This window comes from Symphalangus syndactylus, chromosome 15, assembly GCF_028878055.3.
Source record: "Symphalangus syndactylus isolate Jambi chromosome 15, NHGRI_mSymSyn1-v2.1_pri, whole genome shotgun sequence".
In the NCBI taxonomy this organism is placed as follows: domain Eukaryota; kingdom Metazoa; phylum Chordata; class Mammalia; order Primates; family Hylobatidae; genus Symphalangus; species Symphalangus syndactylus.
In genome coordinates, this window is record NC_072437.2 from 78,550,284 (window position 1) to 78,571,654 (window position 21,371).

At 40.4% G+C, this 21,371-nt stretch overlaps 1 protein-coding gene and 1 long non-coding RNA gene across 28 annotated transcripts in view; one reads left to right on the forward strand and one right to left on the reverse strand.

Moving 5' to 3' along the window:
* The window catches only part of LOC129464232 (uncharacterized), a 149,779-nt gene that overhangs the window by 65,698 nt on the left and 62,710 nt on the right, over nucleotides 1-21,371 (forward strand). For 3 of the 4 annotated variants that reach the window (XR_010116009.1, XR_010116010.1, XR_010116007.1), the window contains exon 3: nucleotides 7,680-7,777. The exons of the other annotated variant lie outside the window; for it this stretch is intronic. This is a non-coding gene — a long non-coding RNA (uncharacterized lncRNA). The remainder of the gene's footprint in view (nucleotides 1-7,679; nucleotides 7,778-21,371) is intronic. 4 annotated transcript variants of the gene reach the window in all.
* Nucleotides 18,296-21,371, reverse strand: part of MTRF1 (mitochondrial translation release factor 1) — a 48,113-nt gene continuing 45,037 nt past the window's right edge. For 11 of the 24 annotated variants that reach the window (XM_063619072.1, XM_063619064.1, XM_063619067.1 and 8 more), the window contains 2 exons: nucleotides 20,779-20,825; nucleotides 19,163-19,851 (listed from right to left, as the gene is read on the reverse strand). In XM_063619072.1, the coding sequence (XP_063475142.1) occupies nucleotides 19,770-19,851; nucleotides 20,779-20,825 (129 nt within the window). In that variant the 3' untranslated portion in view covers nucleotides 19,163-19,769. The other 13 variants (XM_063619075.1, XM_063619065.1, XM_063619068.1 and 10 more) reach the window with 2 other exon arrangements.

Consider the following 21,371-nt stretch of genomic DNA (forward strand, 5'->3'; position numbering starts at 1 on the left):
ATAGCTTTGTGGTTGGCAAAGTTTTCTTGGGACACCAAAAACACAGATCATAAAAAAAAGACAAAGTGAATTTCAACAAAATTACAAGCTGCTGCCTATGGAAAGGCAGTGAAAACAACAAAAGATAAACCATAGACTGGGAAAAAATATTGGTAACATGTATACCCGGTGGCCAATGCACATTAAATTCACAATAAGAAAACACTGAATACCCACTAGAATGGCTAAACTTAAAAACATCAATGATACTATATATTGGTGGAGATACTGAGCCATTGGAACTCTCATATGCTAATAATAGGAATATAAATTGGTATAACCACATTAGAAAACTCTTTTGTAGTTTCTTTTAATGTTAAATGCCCTGTAATTTCACTCCCAGGCAGTTGCCTCAGGGAAATGAAAACATATATCCACAAAAACACTTGTATAAGTATGTTCATAATAGTGTTAATGACAAAGCTGGTCCTGTGAACATGAGATTTTCCCCTGTTCTATGTCATGAAGCCAAGATGCGAAACTGAAAGTGAGCATCAAGCAGTGCAGGTTTTATTCCATGGCCATGGATATAAGAAGCAGGAGCATGGCTCACAAATCAATTTCTCAGCTTCTGAGAGCCGGGAAGTCACAGATATAGGGCATCTTTAATGAAGGGGATGGGTATTAAAAGCGAGGGGTGGGGCTGGGCACAGTGGCCTCACACCTGTAATACTAGCACTTTGGGAGGCCAAGGCAGGCAGATCACTTGTGCCCAGGAGTTCCAGATCAGCCTAGGGAACATGGTGAAACCCCATCTCTACTAAAATACAAAAATTAGCTGGATGTGGTGACGGACACCTGTAATCCCAGCTACTCAGGAGGCTGAGGTAGGAGAATCACTTGAATCTGGGAGGTGGAGATTGCAGTGAGCCCAGATCACACCACTGGACTCCAGCCTGGGCAACAGAGCGAGACTCCGTCTCAAAAAAGAAAAAGCAAGGGGAGGAATATTCGTGTTTTTTTCTCGGCATGTGTGAAGAACTCAGAAACCAGAGTGCCACATTACTTTCTGTCCTTTTATGGTTTCTTCTGATCATTGTCACGCTGATTGTCAACTGTCATGCAGCTGGCAGGAGTGTCATTTAACATAGAGATTAGATCATAATGAAGTTAGAAGTTCTTCAGAGGTCAAGTGAGCTGACATCTTGGATCCCACCAGTCTTTGCCAGTTTGGTCACAATGGGGAACTTCTGATCTCAGGCATAAGCAGAGTTAAGGTACAGTAGAAATTCACTTAGTTCACTAAGCATTATGCTGGGTAACAGTAGCTTTACCCATAGTATCCAAAAGTAGAAACAATCCAAATATACATCAACAGGAGAATGAAAAAAATTGTAGTATATGTATTAGTTTGTTTTCATGCAGCTGATAAAGACATACCCAAGACTGGGTAATTTATAGAGAAAAAGAGGTTTAATGGACTCACAGTTCCACGTGGCTAGGGAGGTCTCACAATCATGGCAGAAGTTGAAAGGCATATCTTACATGGCAGCCGGCAAGAGAGAATGAGAAAAAATATTGGGCCAAGCAAAAAGGGAAAACCCCTTATAAAACCATCAGATCTCATGAAACTTATTCACTACCACAAGAACAGTATGGAGGAAACTGCCCCATGATTCAATTATCTCCCACCGGGTACGTCCTATAACACATGGGAATTATGGGAGCTACAATTCAAGATGAGATTTGGGTGAAGACACAGCCAAACCATATTAGCATATTCCTACAGTGTAAAAGTACTCAGAAATAAGAAAGACACAACCTCTGATATATAATAATGTGAATGGTTCTCAAAAATTTTATGTTGAGCAAAAGAAGCCAGATACACAAGAGTACACACTGTATGACCATTTGTGTGAAGTTCCAGAATACTGAAAATAAGCTTTGATGAATAAAAATCATAATAGAGGCTTCCTCTCTTGGGTAAGGGGTAGTGGGGAGGTGGCAAATTGCTAGACTGACTAGAAAGGAACATGAGGAAATGTCTAGGGCTGATGCAAATGTTTTCTTCTAGACTGGGCTGGTGGTTACATGGGTGAATGCAATTGCTTAACTCAATAAACTGTGCTCTTCAGATCTGTGCATTTTGTGTACTGTAATTATCCTCTCAGGAACAGCCACTTCATAATTGTTGGCATTAAATGAAATTGCAGAATTCTTTACCAGGAAGTTATTATGAAGATAGTTCAGTCATAAAGCAAGGTTCTTCTCCTCTAGAGGTGTTTGGGCCAACATTGGTCCAATTCATACAAATTATATCAACAGATGTGGTCTTCCATACACCTGGAACTTGAGTACCTCTGGGTAATCTTCAAGGATTTCAGCATGCTGCAGTCTTTCAAATTTGTAACATTATGTTCAAGCATTTTCCATTGTTGCCACAACTGTATTAATAACATACTCCTTATTATCTGTGGTCCCTCAAGTTTTCTTTAATTTACATAATCCTCTACAATAGAATCCACATTTTTCCTGGCAGGAAGATAAAGCTGTTTTTGTTTGGCCATTATGTCTCACTCTTCGACAAAACATGGTTTTAATTCTTCAGACATCTTTAACTTCAACTCTCTTCATGAATGTTTTCAATAGTGGCATCTACTGGGGCTCTTCTGAGGAGGCTGAGGTATCTCATTGGTACTGCTCCATTTCCATTTCCACATGATTTCAACATTTTTCCCTTGCAGACCAGATGTCTTCTTTGCTGGGGCAGCCCATCTCCTCTTCCCCTGTGAATTTTGTTCCGATTTGCTTCTCGAAGTTCTCCCTGTTTCTACAATTGGTGTTCATGTACCTGAATACTCTACTTTTTGGAGCCCATTCATTCCAATTTTCATCCCAACCACTGTAATGTATAGAGTATTTCACTTGTTTGTCCTCGATAGCAACTTTTACATACTTTGCTTCATAAAGAGGCCCATGAAAGCACAGCACCTACTCACTTCAGAGTTTAGGCTTCAGTGCCATTTGTAAGTTATAACCCTGACTCCCTTCCCCTACCTCACCCAGCTACTGCTCCCTAAGCTGTACGCCACCCAACTCAGCGTCAGGTAGGTTGTCAGGCACTGCCAGCTGTACAGCCTGGGCCCATCAGTATTGTTTTTACTTTGATTTTTAAGTAGAGTCTACAAACTGTTCACGCCTTTATTTCTGTATTCAAAATGATTTCTGCTGTGGTTTGACTGTCCCCTCCAAAACTGATGTTGAAACATAATCCCCAATGTGGCAGTATTGAGAGGTGGGTCCTTTAGTAGGTGATTGAATCACAGGGCTCTGCCCTCATGAATGGATTAATCCACTCATGGATTAATGGGTTGACAGGTTAATGGATTAATGGAATAATGGGTTAATGGATTAATGAGTTATTGTGGGAAAGGAACTGGTGGCTTTGTAAGAAGAGAGACCTGAGCTAGCAGGCTCAACTCCCCCTCTCATGTGATACCTTGTACTGCCTCAGAACTTTGCAAATTACCCACTGGCAAGAAGGCCCTCAGCAAACATGGCCCCTTGACCTTGGATTTCTCAGCTTCCAGAACTGTAAGAAATAAATTCCTTTTCTTCTTGTTGTTGTTACTGTTTTGAGGCAACCTTGCTCTGTCACCCAGGCTGGAGTGTAGTGGTGTGATCTTGGCTCACTGCAACCTCCACCTCAAGGGTTCAAGTGATTGTACTGCCTCAGCCTCCTGAGTAGCTGGGATTAAAGGGGTGCACCACCATGCCCAGCTAATTTTTTGTATTTTTAGTAGAGATGTCACAATATTGACCAGTCTGGTCTCGAACTCCTGGCCTCAAGTGATCTGTCCGTCTCGGCCTCCCAAAGTACTGGGATTACAGGTATGAGCCACCGCGCCTGGCCAAATTCCTTTTCTTTATAAGTTACCCAGTTACAGGTATTCTGGTATGTGCAAGAGAAAATGGACTAATACAACTCCACACTGCCTTTAGTCATTGGCTGCCATGAGAGTTTTTATGGGTCCACCCTCCCCTACCTCAGTTGGAAAGTACCTAGTAAGCAGGCTGCCTTAGGGAGTGACTTCTGTTCCACATTATTTCATAGCAGCTAACTTGTTTCAAACCTGTTATACACCATTTTTGTTTGTTTGTTTTTTGAGACGGAGTCTCGCTCTGTCACCCAGGCTGGAGTGCAGTGGCGCTATCTTGGCTCACTGCAAGCTCCATCTCCCAGGTTCACGCCATTCTCCTGCCTCAGCCTTCTGAGTAGCTGGGACTACAGGCGCCTGCCACCATGCCTGGCTCGTTTTTTTTAATTTATTTTTTATTTTTTTATTTTTGGTAGAGATGGCGTTTCACTGTGTTAGCCAGGATGGTCTCGATCTCCTGACCTCGTAATCCACCCACCTTGGCCTCCCAAAGTGTTGGGATTACAGGCGTGAGCCACTGCACCTGGCCTTTTTTTTTTTTTTCCAAGAGATAGGGTCTCATTATGTTCCCCAGGCTGGTCTCAAATTCCTGAACTCAAGCGATTATCCCACCTCAGCCTCTTAACTTTAAATTTTATTATTTAAAAACTTGTATTGAAGTATAGCATACACTATCTGGACATGGTGGCGCAGGCCTGTAGTCCCAGCTACTCAGGAGGCTGAGGTGGGAGGATTGCTTGAGCCTGAGAGATGGAGGTTGCAGTGAGCTGAGATCATGCCACTGCACTTCAGCCTGGGCAACAAAGCGAGACCCTGTCTCAAAAAAAAAAAAAAAAAAAGATGAAGTATAGCATACCTATATACACAGAAAATGGGACAAATAAAAATTGTAAATGCAATGAATTATCACAAAATAAGTACACCTGTGTAACCTCCGCTCAGGTCAAGAAATAGAACGTTATCAGCATCCCAGAGGCTCCACTTCCCCAACTCCAACCCAAGTGCCCCTAATTGCCATTGTGCATCACAAAATGAGAGTCACGCTTTAAAAAATAATTTAAGTTTTTGACTGTCAGTAGTAGTTTGTTGATCCTAAGTTGCTTGACTCAATTTCAAATTCAATTTAAAATATATCTAAAGTATACTTTGATATAAAGTTTGTTATTCCTTGATATTCTAAAGATGTTATGCATATGAAACAATAAATTTTGGCTTTTCAGATTTTTAACAAGAATCCTGACATAGTTTTGGCTTCTATCTTCATTTCTTAACATTTTTCTATTAACATTTAAAAGATGTCAAGTTGATTTCCATACTTTGGGAGACTAATAGGTCTATCTTAGTGAAGCAGGATTACGTGTTTAATTAAATTTCACTGTATGAAAATCATGTGTAGAACAATTAAAAATACTAATTGAGCAATAGATGTCCTGGATTCTTGCTACTCCACGTGTTGTTTGTCAGCAGTATCCACTCTTATCTGGGAGCTTGTTAGAAATGCAGAATCACAGGCCCCAGCCAGGCCCTAAATCTCTTTCTCACTCTGCTTCTTTCTTTCTTTTTTTTTTTTTTTGAAACAGAGTCTCGCTCTGTCACCCAGACTGGAGTGCTGCAATGGCATGATCTCAGCTCACTGCAACATCTGCCTCCCAGGTTTGAGCGAGTCTCCTGCCTCAGCCTCCTGAGTAGCTAGGATTACAAGCACGTGCCACCACGCCTGGCTAATTTTTGTGTTTTTAGTAGAGATGGGGTTTCACCATGTTGGCCAGGCTGGTCTTGAACTCCTGACCTCGTGATCCACCCGCCTCAGCCTCCCAAAGTGTTGGGATTACGGGCATGTGCCACCGCGCCCGGCCCTTTTTTTTTTATATATGGAGTCCTGCTTTGTCACTCAAGCTGGAGTGCAGTGGTGCCATCATAGCTCACTGAAGCCTCAACCTTCTAGGCTCAAGTGGTCTTCCCACCTCAGCCTCTCAAGTAGCTGGGACACACCATCACAACCAGCTGGTTTTTAAATTTTTTTGTGGAGATGGAGTCTCACTATGTTGCCCAGACTGGCCTCAAACTCCTGATCTCAGGTGATTCACCCGACTTGGCCTCCCAAAGTATTGGGATTATAGGCGTGAGCCACCACGCCAAGAACATCACCATTTTGTAACTCCCAATACAATAGCTGACTCAGGCAAAGCAAGAATCATTAATTAATGTTAAATCCATGATATAAAAGGTCATTAGGTGTAACAGTTATATATTGTGGCCTATTTAGCAGCTGGAAACAACAAACATTAATCAACTCATAGTTTCCAAGGGCCCAGGTTATCGTGGAGTTACTGCTGGCTCAAGGTCTCTCCCCACGAAATTATAGTTAAACTGTTGGCCGGGGCCAAAGTTGCTGCAAAACATGACTAGGGCGGAGTGATTTGCTTCCAAGTTCACTTGTGCTTCTTGGCAGGCCTCGGTTCTCTGAGGGCTTTTGGACTAAGGGCCTCAGATTTGCCACCCTATGTAGGCCGCTCCATAGAGGCACATCAATCTTGCTTCCACCAGCACAAGTGTGAGAAGGAGAAACACAGGCCGAGCCAGAAACAACAGTATTTTTATAACCTAATATTGGAGGTGACAATCCCACCACTTCTGTTGTATTCTACTTGTTAGAAGAGTTGATAGATCCAGTCCACATTCAAGGGGAGATTACAGCAGCAGATGAATGCCAACAGTGGGCATCACTGGGGTCCTCTCAGAAGCTGCCTAGCCCAATGAGGAACCAATGTTTATATGATGCCAAAGTATTACCCTACAGATTTCATACTAATTATTAAGGAGAACATGTACTAGTACCATTATATTAGTGACCATACTGTCAAATAAACACAGCTGGACACTAGTTAAAGTGGTGAAAACAGATTTTATTTAGTGATCCGACAGTAGCGGAAAGAGCATAGCTCCTTTCTGATTTTTACAGAGGTGATTTGGGTGTTTTAAAGGGAGGACGAGAGAGGGGAGAGTGCAGAGTCAGAGAAGTGATATAGTACAAAGGGTTGGTCAGTGTAATGTGCTTAGGCCAGCTGAGTCTACTAGCTGCTAGTTATCTAAGATAGGATTCCCAGAGACGGGGAGATAGAGGGCCTATCCTTCCTGGTGATTGTATTTCAAAGGACTAACTTTCAGGTCCTTGAGAGACATGCTTCTGAGTTGCAAGAGATACACAATAACAATTGCAAACCCTTTATAACAAATCCTCTAAGAAAGGGAGGTCATGGGCCTATTGTCAAATGTGTGTTGGCTAGAACAAATAGTACACTTTCCTGGCAACGTTGAGCTTTCTCAGGCAGGCATTTTACCAAGGGGCTGGGGGTCATCCTAGGGACACAGCCTCATGCTGCTAGGTTCCGTGCTAGAGTGTGGTCAAGTCTCTTAGTGCAGAGGTTTGTATGCAGTTGTCATGTGCCAAGAGTTCTGCAGTTCTCACAACTTAGTATCGCTAATAGTGGAACTTCTTCATGTGATGCAATTTGAATTTCACATCACCTAAAAGTCTTGCCGGTGTGTTTAATCTGAATTTTATTAGTCTTAAACTTAATTTTACTTTATAGTACTGATGTAGTTTGGATATTTGTCCCCACAAATCTCATGTTGAAATGTAATCCCCAGTGTTAAAGGTGGAGCCTGGTGGGAGGTGCTTGGGTCAGGGGGCAAATCCCGCATGGCTTGGTGCTTTTTTTTTTTTTTTTTTTGAGATGGAGTTTTGCTCTTGTTGCCCAGGCTGGAGTGCAATGGCACAATCTCGGCTCACCACAACGTCTGCCGCCCAGGTTCAAGCGATTCTCCTGCCTCGGCCTCCCGAGTCGCTGGGATTACAGGTATGTGCCACTACACCTGGCTAATTTTGTATTTTTAGTAGAGACGGGGTTTCTCCGTGTTGGTCAGGGTGGTCTTGAACTCCTGACCTCAGTAATGATCTGCTCGCCTCGGCCTCTCAAAGTGCTGGGATTACAGGCGTGAGCTACCACACCCAGCCAACTTGGTGCTGTCTTTGCGACAGTGAGTTCTCAGGAGATCTAGTTGTTTAAAACTATGTGGCACCCCTTCCCCTGCCTCTTGCTCTTCAGATGTCCCTGTTTCTGCTTCACCTCTGCCATGAGTAAAAAGCTCCTTGAGGCCTCCCAAGAAGAAAAGCAGATGCCAGTGGCATCCTTTTACAGCCTGCAGATCTGTGAACTAGTTAAACATCTTTTCTTTATAAATTACTCAGCCTCAGGCATTTCCTTATAGCAATGCAAAAACAGCCTAATACAAGTATATTGATTTAACCAAATACATTAAATTAAGTGGATGGATGAAAGTTACCAACATTATAAGGAAATAGCCAGACAAATCCAGAATATATGTCATTCTACAAAACAACTTTGTTGGATTCCAAAAGTCAACGTCACGTGGGAAAAAAAGGTACGGGGATGTTATGCTTTGAATGTGTCCCCCAAATTTCATGTGTTGGAAATCTAATTCCCAAATTCATCTGTTGATTGCATTTGGAGGTAGGGTGTTTGAGGGGTAATTGGGATTAGATAAGGTTATCAGGTTGGGATCCCTATGATGGGACTGGTGGCTTTATATGAAGAGGAAGAGAGACCTGAGCTACACACTCTTGTTCTCTATGTGATGCCTTCCACCATGTTGTGACACAGCAGGAAGCCCCTCACCAGATGCCAGTGCCATTCCCTGCAACTTTCCAGCCTGCAGAACTATAAGAAATAATGTGTTTTCATAAATTACTCATTCTCAGATAGTCTGTTATAGTAATAGAAAACAGACTAAGACAGGGTATTAATCTAGAATCTAAACAGACATTCAAATGCAACGTGTGAATCTTAGTTCGATCCTGAATTAGACAAAACAAAAACAGCTGAAAAAGACATATTGGGGGAAAACTGAAGAAATTTTAATATATAAGAGCTATTAGGTCTATTATATGATTGTTAATTTTATTAGGTGTGATAATGGAGTTGGTTTTGTAGGAGAATGTCCTTATTCATAGGAAATGCATTCTGAAATATTTTGCTGAGGTCTGCAATTAACTCTTCAGTCATCCAACCACCACCACAGAAGTGTGTGTGTGTGCAGACAGAAAAAAGCCAAATGCAGCAAAATGGGAATAGTAGTTGAATCTAGTGTATACAGTGTTGATTGAAATATTAATTTTTAATTTTTGTGGGTACATAGTAGATATATATATTTATGGGGCACATGACATATTTTGATACACACATGCAATGCGTAATAATCACATCAGGGTAAATGGGATATCCATCGCCTCAAGCACTTATCCTTCATGTTAAAATTCAATTATACTATTGTAGTTATTTTTAAATTTACAATTATTACTGACTAGAGTCACTCTGTTTTGCTATCAAATACTTTTTCTTATTCATTCTCTCTATTTTTTGTATCCATTAACCACCCCCACTCCCCTCACCTAACCCCCAATACCCTTCCCAGGTAATTATCCTTCTTCTATCTCCATGAGTTCAATTGTTTTAATTTTTAGCTCCCATAAGTAAGTGAGAATATGTTGTTTGTCTCTGTGCCTGGCTTTTTTCACTTAAAATAATGATCTCCAGTTCCATCCATGTCATTGCAAGTGACTGAACCTCATTTTTTTTATGGGTGAATACACCATTGTGTATATGTACCACATTTTCTTTGTCCATTCAGCTGTTGATGGACACTTTGGACACTGTTCTCCATAGTGGTTGTACTAATTTACATTCCCACCAACAGTGTGCAAGGGTTTTTTCTCCACACTCTCACCAGCACTTGTTATTGCCTGTCTTTTGGATAAAAGCCATTTTAACTGGGGTGAGATATTTCACTGTGGTTTTGTTTTGTATTTCTCTGATGATCAATGATGTTGAGCACTTTATCATATACCCGTTTGCCATTTATATGTCTTCTTTTGAGAAAAGTCTATTCAGATCTTTTGCCCATTTTTAAATTAGACTATTCATTTTTTTCCTATAGAGTTGTTTGAGCTCCTTATATATTCTGGTTATTAATCCCTTGTCAGATGGGTATTTTGCAAATATTTTCTCCCATTCTGTGGGTTGTCTCTTCACTTTGTTGATTGTTTCCTTTGCTTTGCAGAAGCTTTTTAACTTGATATAATCCCATTTATCAGTTTTTGCTTTGGTTGCCTGTGCTTATGGGGTATTACTCAATAAATCTTTGCCCACTCCTATGTCCTGGAGAGTTTCTCCAAAGTTTTCTTTTTCTAGTTTCATAGCTTGAGGTCTGAGGTTTAAGCCTTTAATCCATTTTGATCTGACTTTTGTACATGATGAGAGGTAGGAGTCTAGTTTCATTCTTCTACATATGGATATCCAGTTTTCCCAGCACTGTTTATTGAAGAGACTGTCTTTTCCCCAGTGCATGTTCTTGGCACCACTGCCAAAAATAAGTTCACTATAGATGTATGCATTTGTTTCTGGGTTCTCTATTCTGTTCCATTGGTCTATGTGTCTGCTTTTATGCCAGTACCATGCTGTTTTGGTTACTATAGCTCTATAATATAATTTGAAGCCAGGTAATGTGATTCCTCCTGTCTTGTTCATTTGGCTCAGGATAGCTTTGGGTATTATGGGTCTTTTGTAGTTCTATATAATGTTTAGAATGCTTTCTCTATTTCTGTGAAGAATGTCACTGGTTTTGTGATAGGGATTGCATTGAATCTGTAGATTGCTTTGGGTAGTATGGCCATTTTAACAATATTCTTTCTTTCAATCTATGAACATGGAATATGTTTCCATTTTTTGGTGTCCTCTTCAATTTCTTTCATCAGTGTTTTATAGTTCTCATTATAGAGATCTTTTACTGCTTTGGTTAATTCCAAGATATTTTGTTTGTAGACATTATAAATTGGATTACTTTCTTGATTCCTTTTTCAGATTGTTCACTGATGGTATTCTTCACAGAAATAGAAAAAACAAATGCTACTGATTTTGTATCCTGCAACTTTACAGAATTTTTTTAATCAGTTCTAATAGTTTTTTGGTGGAGTCTTTACATTTTTCCATATATAAAATCGTATCTGCAAACAAGGACAATTTGAGATCTCCCTTTCTAATTTGGATGCCCTTTATTTCTTTCTCTTGTCTGATTGCTCTAGCCAGGACTTCCAGTACTATGTTGAATAACAGTGGTGACAGTGGACATCCTTGTTGTGCTCCAGATCTTAGAGGAAAGATTTTCAGTTTTTCCCCATTGAGTATGATACTAGCTGTGGGTCTGTCATACATGGCTTTTAATATGTTGAGGTATATTCCTTCTGTACCCAGTTTTCTGAGGGTTTTTTTTAACATGAAGGGATGTTGAATTTTATTAACTTTATTAATGCTTTTTCAGCACTAATTGAAATGACCATATGGTTTTTGTCCTCCATTCTGTTAATATGATGTATCACATCGATTGATTTGCATATGTTGAACTATCCTTGAATCCTTGGGACAAATCTCACTTGGTCATGATGAATGATGTTTTAAAAGGTGTTGCTGAATCCAGTTTGTTAGTATTTTGTTGAGGATGCTTGCATCAATATTCATCAGGGATATTGGCCTGTAGTTTTTTTTTTTTAATGTGTCTTTGTCTGATTTTGTTATCAGGGTAATACTGGCCCCACAGAATGAGTTTGGAAGTATTCCCTCCTCCTCTGTTTTTCAGAATTGTTTGAATAGGATTGGTGTCCATTCTTTAAATGTTTGGTAGAATTGAGCAGTGAAGCCATCAGGCCCCAGGCTTTTCTTTAGTGGGAGACTTTTTTTTTTTTTTTTTTTTTTTTTTACAGCTTTGATCTTGTTATTGGTCTGTTCAGGTTTTGGATTTCTTCATGGTTCAATCTTGGTAGGTTGTATGTGTTTAAGAACTTATCCATTTCCTCTGAATTTTCCAACTTACTGGCATATAGTTGCTTATAGTAGCCAGTAATGATCCTTTGAATTTCTGCAGTATCAGTTGTAATGTGACTGTTTTAATCTCTGATTGTATTTATCTGGGTCTTCTCTCTTTTGTCTTAGTTAGTCTGGCTAAGGGTTTGTCAATTTTATCTTTTCAAGAAACCAACATTTCATTTCATTGATCTTTTGTATTGTTTTCTTCATTTCAATTTCATTTATTTGTGCTCTAATTTTTATTATTTCTTTTCTTCTACTGATTTTGGGTTTGGTTTGCTCTTGCTTTTCTAGTTCTTTAAGATGCCCCACTAGGTTATTTATTTGAAGTTTTTCTTTTTTTATGGCATAGGTACTTGTAGTTATAAATTTCCCTCTTAGTATTGTTTTCACTGTATCCCATAGGATTTGGCATGCTGTGTTTCCATTATCATCTGTTTCAAGAAATTTTTCAATTACTTTCTTAATTTCTTCATTGACTCAGTGGTCATTCAGGAGCATATTAATTTCCATGCATTTGTATAGTTTCCAAAATTCCTCATTATTGATTTCCAGTTTTATTCCATTGAGGTAAGATGCTTGATTTTATTTCACTTCTTTTTTTGAATGTTTTAAGACTTGTTTTGTGACCTAACATATATGGCCTATCCTTGAGGATGATCCATGTGCTGAGGAAAAGAATGTCTATTCTTCAGCCATTATATGAAAGGCTCTGTAAATATCTATTAGCTCCATTTATTTTTAAGTGAATCAAGCAGAAATTCTAGAGTTGAAAAATGCAACTGACATACTGAAGCATTATGTCTAATGTTTGTTGGTTTTCTGTCTGGAAGATTTGTCTAATGCTTAAAGTGGAGTGTTAAAGTCTCCAGCTATTATTGTATTGATGTCTATCTCTCTTAAAATTTTTTTTTTCTTTGTAGAGACAGGATCTTGCTATATTGCCCAGGCTGTTCTTGAAATCCTGGGCTCAAGTGATCCTCCTGCCTTGGTCTCCCAAAATGCTAGGATTACAGGTGTGAGCCACCATGTCCAGCCTCTATCTCTTGTTTTAGCTCTAATAATATTTGCTTTATATGTCTGGGTGCTTTAGTGTTGGATGCATATAGATTTACAATCATCATGTCCTCTTGCTGAATTGACCCCTTTCTTTATCATTATATAACCTTATCTCTCGTATAGTTTTTTTCTTGAAATCTATTTTGTCTGATATAACTATTCATGCTGTTTTTTTTTGTTTTTTTTTTTTTTTTTGAGATGGAATCTCCTCTGTCGCCCAGGCTGGAGTGCAGTGGCATGATCTTGGCTCACTGCAAACTCTGCCTCCTGGGTTCACACCATTCTCCTGACTTAGCCTCCTGAGTAGCTGGGACTACAGGCACCCGCCATCATGCCCGGCTAATTTTTTGTTATTTTTAGTAGAGATGAGGTTTCACCGTGTTAGCTAAGATGGTCTCAATCCCCTGGCCTTGTGATCTGCCTGCCTTGACCTCCCAAAGTGCTGGGATTACAGGCGTGAGCCACCGTGCCTGGGCTATTCATGCTCTTTTTTGTTTCAATTGGTATGAAATATCTTTTTCCATCCATTTATTTTCAGTCTATATTTATCTTTATAGGTGAAAAGTGCTTCTTGTAGGCAACAGATCATTGGGTCTTATTTTTTCATACATTTAGCCACTCTACGTCTTTTTGTTGGAGGGTTTAGGCCATTTACATTTAATGTTGTTATTAATAAGTAAGGACTTACTTCTGCCATTTTGTGATTTGTTTTCTGGTTGTTTTGTGGTCTTCCCTTCTTTCTTCCCTTCCTTCCTGTCTTCCTTCACTTTTTAACTTTTTTTTGTTTCTTTTTATGTCTTATTGCACTATGTCTTGAAATGTTGTCGTAGTTATTATTTTTGACTGCTTCATCATTTAGTCTTTCTACTTAAGAGTAATTTACACCCCACAAATACAGTGTTATAATATTCTGTGTTTTCTGATATGTTTACTATTGCCAGTGAGATTTATACCTTCAGATGATTTTTTTTTTTTTTTGAGATGAAGTTTCATTCTTGTTGCCCAGGCTTGTTGCCCATTGCAATGGCGCAATCTTGGCTCACCACAACCTCTGCCTCCTGGGTTCAAGCGATTCTCCTGCCTCAGCCTCCCGAATAGCTGGGATTATAGGCATGTGCTACCACGCCTGGCTAATTTTGTATTTTTTCAGTAGAGACAGGGTTTCTCCATGTTGATCAGGCTGGTCTTCAACTTCTGACCTCAGGTGACCCACCCACCTTGGCCTCCCAAAGTTCTGGGATTACAGGTATGAGCCACCGTGCCTGGCCCCAGATGATTTCTTATTGCTCATTAACTTCCTTTTCTTTCAGATTGAAAGACTCCCTTTAGCTTTTTTTTTTAGGACAGGTCTGGTGTTGATGAAATTTCTTGGCTTTTGTTTTTCTGTCTTTATTTTTCCTTCATGTTTGAAGCATATTTTTGCTGGACATACTATTCTAGAATAAAAGTTTTTTCCTTCAGCACTTTATATATGTCATGCCACTCTCTCTCTGGTCTGTAAAGTTTCCACTGAAAAGTTTTCTGCCAGACATACTGGAGCTCCATTGTATGTTGTTTCTTTTCTCTTGCTGCTTTTAAGATCCTTTCTTTATCCTTGAGCTTTGGAAGTTTGGTTATTAAATGCTTTGAGGTAGTCATCTTTGGGTTAGATTGGCGTGGTGTTCTATTGCCTTTTTGTATTGAATATAAGTATCTTCCTCTAGGTTTGGGAAGTTCTGTGATATTATTGCTTTGAAGAAACTTTCTACCCCCATCTCTTTCTCTACCTCCTCCTTAAGGCCACTCTTAGATTTGCCCTTTTCAGGCTGTTTTCTGGGTCTTGTAGTTGTGCTTCATTCTTTCTGATTCTTTTTCCCTCTCCTCTGTGTATTTTGTGTGTGTGTGTGTGTGTGTGTGTGTGTGTGACAGAGTTTCGCTCTTGTTGCCCAGGCTGGAGTGCAGTGGTGTGATCTTGGCTCACTGCAACCTCCGCCTCCCAGGTTCAAGTGATTCTCCTGCCTCAGCCTCCCAAGTAGCTGGGATTACAGGCATGCGCCACTACATTCAGCTAATTTTTGTATTTTTAGGAGAGACAGGGTTCCACCAATTTGGTCAGTCTGGTCTTGAACTCCCGACTGCAGGTGACCCACCCACCTCGGCCTCCCAAAGTGCTGGGATTACAGGCATGAGCTACAGTGCCTGGCCTCCTCTGTGTATTTTCAAATAGACTGTTATCAATCTCACTAATTCGTCTGTTTGTTCAATTCTGCTATTAAGGGACTGGACTCTGATACATTATTCGGTATGTCAGTTGCATTTTTGACTCTAGAATTTCTGCTTGATTCTTTTTAATTATTTCAATCTCTTTGTTAAGTTTATCTCATGGAATTCTGAAATCCTTCTCTGTGTTATCTCAAATTTCTTTGAGTTTCCTCAAAACAGCTATTTTGAATTCTCTGTCTGAAAGGTCACATCTCTGTTTCTTTGGGATTGGTCCCTGGTGCCTTATTTAGTTCATTTGGTGAGATCATGTTTCCCTGGCTGGTGCTGATGCTTGTAGATGTGTGTCTGGGCAATAAAGAGTTAGGAATTTATTATAATCTTTGCAATCTGGGTTTTGCAATCTGTGCCTGCCTTTCTTGAGAAGGCTTTCCAGGTATACAGAGGGACTAGGGCCCCAAGCTCAGTAATGCTATGGTTCTTGCAGACTCATAGAAGTCCCACCTTGGTGGTCTTGGATAAGATTATGAAGAATTCTCTGGATTACCAGGCAGAAACTCTTGTTTTCTTCCTTATTTTCTCCCAAACAGAGTCTCTCTGTGCTGAGCCGCCTGGAACTGGGGGTGAGGTGATGCAAATACCCATGTGGCCACCACCAGTGGAACTGCCCTGAGGCAGACCTGAAACCAGCATAGCACTGGGTCTTGCCCAAAACCCATTGTAACCACCACCTGGCTATTGCCTATGTTTGCACAGGCTGTAAGGCTCTACAATAAGCAGGTGGTGAAGCCAGCCAGGCTTGTGTCCTTCTCTTCAGGATGGTGAGTTCTCCCAGGCCCCAGGCAGGTCCAGAGATGCTGTCTGGGAGCCAGGGATTGCAGTAAAAACCTTACAAATCTACCTTGTGTTTTATTCTACTGTGACTAGGCTGGCACCCAAACCACAAGACAAAATCCTTCACACTCTTCCCTCCCCTTTCCACAAGCAGAGGGGCCTCTCCCTATGGCCTTCGCCACCACTGACCCATGGCGAGTTCTGTCAGACCACCACCAATGTTCACTTCAGGCCCAAGGGCTCTTCAGTCAGTTGTGACAAATGTTGCCAGGCCTGGAACTCACCCCTCAGGGTAGTGAACTCCCCTCTGGCACAGTGCAGGTCCAGAAATGCTATCCAAGAACCTGGACCTGGGGACCCCAGGAGCCCGTTGGTGCTCTACACCACTATGGCCAAGCTGATACCTGAAGCTGGCATGTCTGAGTCTCACTCAAGGCCCACAGCATACTGCCCGTGCATCGCTGTTGGTTACTCAGGGGCCATGGGCTCTTTAGTCAGCAGGTGACAAAACCTGCAAGACTGAGTACTTCCCTTCTGGCCCAGGGTGTGTCTAGAAATGTTGTCTGGGAGCTAGGCCTAGGATGGGGGCCTCACAATTCTGCCAGGTGCCCTGTCCTATTGTGGTTGAGCTGGTATCCAAGATGCAAGATAAAGTCCTTACTCTTCCCTCTCCTCTCCTCAAGCAGAAGGAAGGAGTCACTTTTGTTGCTGTGAGCTGCACTGCCTGGGGCTGGGGGAGGGGTGGCACAAGCCCCTCCTTAGCCACCCAACTGGTGTCCCATGTCCACTTGCTCTGCACTCAGCACAGAACAAGGATTTACCTAGGAACTACAGTCCTTGTGGCCTAGACTGCCTTTCAAGTTTATTTAGGACCTTAGAACACTTTAGCCCACAGTATTGAGGCTTGCTGAAACTCAAGTTCTGACCGCTGGGATGGGCAATTCCCCTCTGGCTAGGGCTGGTCTAGATGATCCACAGCATCTGCTGAGTTTAACTCAGTTTTGCTTTTCGCTGTGACCAGGCAGCACTGAGTTCAACGCAGGGTCCCACAATTGCTCTGCTTTCCCTCTCTCAAGGGCACAGCACCTGCTGCTGCTAGGGGAACGGGGGAAGAGCAGCGTTACCAATTCAAGACTATCTTTCCTACCTTCTTGCAGTGATATGAAGTTAAAATCAGGTACTGTGATTGCTCACCTGATTTTTGGTTCTTATGAAGGTGCTTTTTCTGTGTGTAAATAGTTGTTAAATCAGTGTTGCTGCACTGGGGGACAACTGGTAAAGGCTTCTACATTCAGCCATCTTGCTCAGGCCTCTTCTGATTGAATTATTTCTTAAAAATTATTGTGGCTGGGCACAAAGGCTCACATGTGTAATCCCAGCACTTTGAAAGGCTGAAGCAGGATGATCACTTAAGGCCAGGAGTTCAAGACCAGCCTGCGTAACATAGCAAGACCCCATCTCTACAACAATAAAAAAATTATCTGGGCATGGTGATGCATGCCTGTAGTCCCAGCTACTTGGGAGGCTAAGGTGGGAGGATTGCTTGAGCTCAGGAGTTCAAGGTTGCAGTGAGCTACCTTGAAAATTTATTTATTTTAGACTTTTCATTATGCTTGAATATTTTCAAAATAAAAATTAGGGAAAACATTCCTCTCTAATGTTTACATCCAAACAATTCCATTGGCCTTAAAACTCCAACTAGTCTTTCTTGGCATATAAATTCTTCTCTGAGGAGTATCTAAGATAATAATTCCTCTCTTTTTATTTTTGTTTTTTAATTTTTTGAGATGGAGTCTTGGTCTGTCGCCCAGGCTGGAGTGCAGTGGCGCGATTTCAGCTCACTGTAACCTCCGCCTCCTGGGTTCAAGCGATTCTCCTGCTTCAGCCTCCTGAGTAGCTGGGATTGCAGGCACCCACCATCATGCCCGGCTAGTTTTTATATTTTTGTAGAGATGGGATTTCACCATGTTGACCAGGCTGGTCTTGAACTCCTGACCTCAGGTGATCTGCCTGCCTCGGCCTCCCAAAGTGCTGGGATTACAGGCATGAGCCATCGTGCCCAGCCATTCCTCTCTTTTTAACCTGAAACTTCTTTGGAACAATTACTAAATACATCATGCCACTTTGTATTAGTTGGTGATTTACATGTTTAAATCCTTCAGTCAACTGCAAGCTCTTTAAGGTAAGGACTGGGTTTTATATAATGCTGCACAAAACTGATCTCAGTGTATTACTCATATTACACCACGTCTGTTGATGCTCATTAAGTTAAGCCAGCAAACAATAACTTTTTTACTCCAGCTTGCCAGGCGAAAAAAAAAAAGGAAACAGAAGTCAAGCAGAGAGTCTATTTAAAATATCAGCTTATTGTTTATATAGTGTGGAATTCATACAGCAGCAATCAAAGAGCTTTACAGTCTGTACCTAGATGCTCATTGTTATTGAATGACTCATATTCTTCATAATTTTTATTTAAAAGTTGCAGTCTAAGTCTTAAGTTTAACATGATTAACAGTATTATGTTTTTTCTTTACGTTTTGAGTTTTTTTGTAGACATGGGGTCTATTTTGCCCAGGCTGGTCTCGAATTCTTGCCTCAAGAGATCTTCCCCCTTTGGCCCTTCAAAGCACTGGGATTACAGGCATAAGCATCCACTATAGGCCAAAGTACTTTGTCTTTAAATAAAAGGTTTATAAGTAAGTCTATAATTCATATTTCATTAAATTTTACCATATTTTCCTGAAGTAGTAGATTAAAAATATATTTAAATTAATTGATAGATGGCTGGAGAAAAAAGGCATATAAAGAGAACAAGTGACCTGTCCTAAATCACACAATCAATTCTCAATACTTTCTCTTTTCAATGATGCATGCTTATTTTCTACTTGATGAGTTGGACTGTACTTTACAGGAAACCTAAGATAAATCCTTAGGTCAAGAAATGTGACTTCGATTAATTAAAAAACATATTTATGTGTAATGTGTTCTTAAAGCTGTAATTTACAAATATTCATAAAGATTTCCAAGCTGCAGTCTGCCTCTTGATATAGGTCCATTTCATTTATATAATCATAAATAATAATCAGTTAGTATTTATTTTGCTGATTTAAGGTGTTCATCCAAAAGTTCAACAATGGCTTCTTCATCTGCTGATTGAAGCAGTCTCTGAATTAGCTGATCCAGGCCCTTCCCACCACATAAAAATTCCTGGTAAAAGAGAGAGCTATTATGAAACCTGATGATTAGAAATGTAAGCAAAGACTTTAGTGTTTATTTAATTTCTTTGCAGTCATTATTTAATAACAATAAAGGATTACTAATGTTCTATAATACAATGAACACAATTGCTAACTTGGGAAGATCCCCACTCTGTAGAAGAATTCAGTTAGCATTTTATTTTAAAATAAATCTTCTGAGATTTGGATTTTCCTAACAACTCCAGAGAAACAAAACAAAGAGATCTAGATGGACTTTTGAAATTGACCACCTCCCTCCCTTTAAAATTCCATTGATTGGCTTTTATGACAACACCATTCTAGGCTCTCAAACCATCTTTAGGAGAATAGGTTTGCTGAATTTTCTCTTACTGTACCCTAAAAAAAATTGCTTTTACTCTTGTCCTGAAAATTCTACCCCTTTCACTCACATTATGTTATTTCCCAGAGGAAAAAGACTGAAAGGTCTCAATTCCTCAAGCATTTTGTTCCACAAGCATTTTGTGCATTAACACGCATACTGCTCCTTGCCAACTCCTCTGGATCTGGCTGAGAGGAAGCCTCCCCCGACCATTCAAGCTCACCCTTCTGTTAATCCTCCAAGGTTAGATTACTTCATCTGTAAGTGGTTTATGACAGTTTTTTACTTTTAAACCGAAAACATGATGATCTAGAAGTCCTGTGTAACTGAAAAATATTTTTGTTGAAATACTTAGGGGTGAAGTGTCTTTGAGGTCTGCAATTTGCTTTCAAATGGTTCAAGAGCAACATAGGTTTATAGAGAGACAGAGGAAATGGTGGGGGAAAGAGAAGGAAAATACAGTAAAATATTAACAACTGTTGAATCTAGGTATAGTCTATATTGTGCTGATTGACCTAATCTTTTTTTTTTGAGACGGGCTCTTGCTCTGTCGCCCAGGCTGGAGTGTAGTGGTGTGATCTCGGCTCACTGCAACCTCTGCCTCCTGGGCTCAAGCAATCCTTCCACCTTAGCTTCCCGAGTAGCTGGGACTACAGGCACATGCTACACACCCAGCTAATTTTTTTTTGTGTGTGTATTTTTTGTAGAGAGAGGATTTTGCCATGTTGCCCAGGATGGTCTCCTGACCTCAAGCGATCCTCCCACCTCTGCCTGTCAAAGTGCTGGGATTACAGGCGTGAGCCACTGTGCCCAGCCGACCCAATCTTTAAACATTATGTAAACTTGAAAAATTTTGAAATAAAAAGTTGAGAAAAAAAATTTTCATGTTTACCACTAAATAACTCCACTGGGTGAAAACTGTTTTCAGTTGACTTCCCTGAAGTCTTGTCTACAGTTCTCTGAAAAATGACTAAATTAATGACTTCAAGAACTTTTCCTGTATAACAGAAATTCTGTGTAGTAAAGTTGTTGGGATTAATGAATTTGTACATTGCCATTTTAGAAATGCTTGAAATTTAGACACTGGCTTAATGAAAATACTTTAATGTTGGCATCTGGAACACAAAACATTTAAAGTTTTGATATAGTTATGAACTAATCTTATAGTTAAGTCTTTCTTGAATGGTCTTAAAGTTGAACTTTAGGAAGTGTACACACATATCTCTCAAATTAAGGTAAAGGATATATCTTACTATTTCTGTATTCCCCAAGGTAACAGCACATAGTAAAACCTCAAACTCTGAAATTAAACAGAAAGCAAAAGCACTATGATATAACTTTAAAATTAAGGTTTATATCACTTTGAGCATAATATGAAATTGCTTTTAAAATCAGTGTGACTAGGCCAGGAGCAGTGGCTCATGCCTATAATCCCAGCACTTTGCAAGGCCGACATGAGCAGATCACCTGAGGTCGGAGATTGAGACCAGCCTGGCCAACATGGTGAAACCCCGTCTCTACTAAAAATACAAAAATTAGCCAGGTATCGTAGTGTGTGCCTGTAGTCCCAGCTACTCAGGAGGCTGAGGCCGGAGAATTGCTTGAACCCGAATTGCTTGAACCCGGGAGGCGGACGTTGCAGTGAGCCGAGATCGTGCCACTGCACTCCAGCCTGGGTGACAGAGCAAGACTCTGTCTAAAAAAAAAAAAAAAAGTGTACCTGGTGTTCAAATTATTATAGTATTGCCAAGGTAATCATCTTTGGAATTGATGTAAAAAGGATTATCCCTCTACTGGGAGTCAAACATAATAGATTCAACTGGATTAACCAGACTGCAAGAGATAC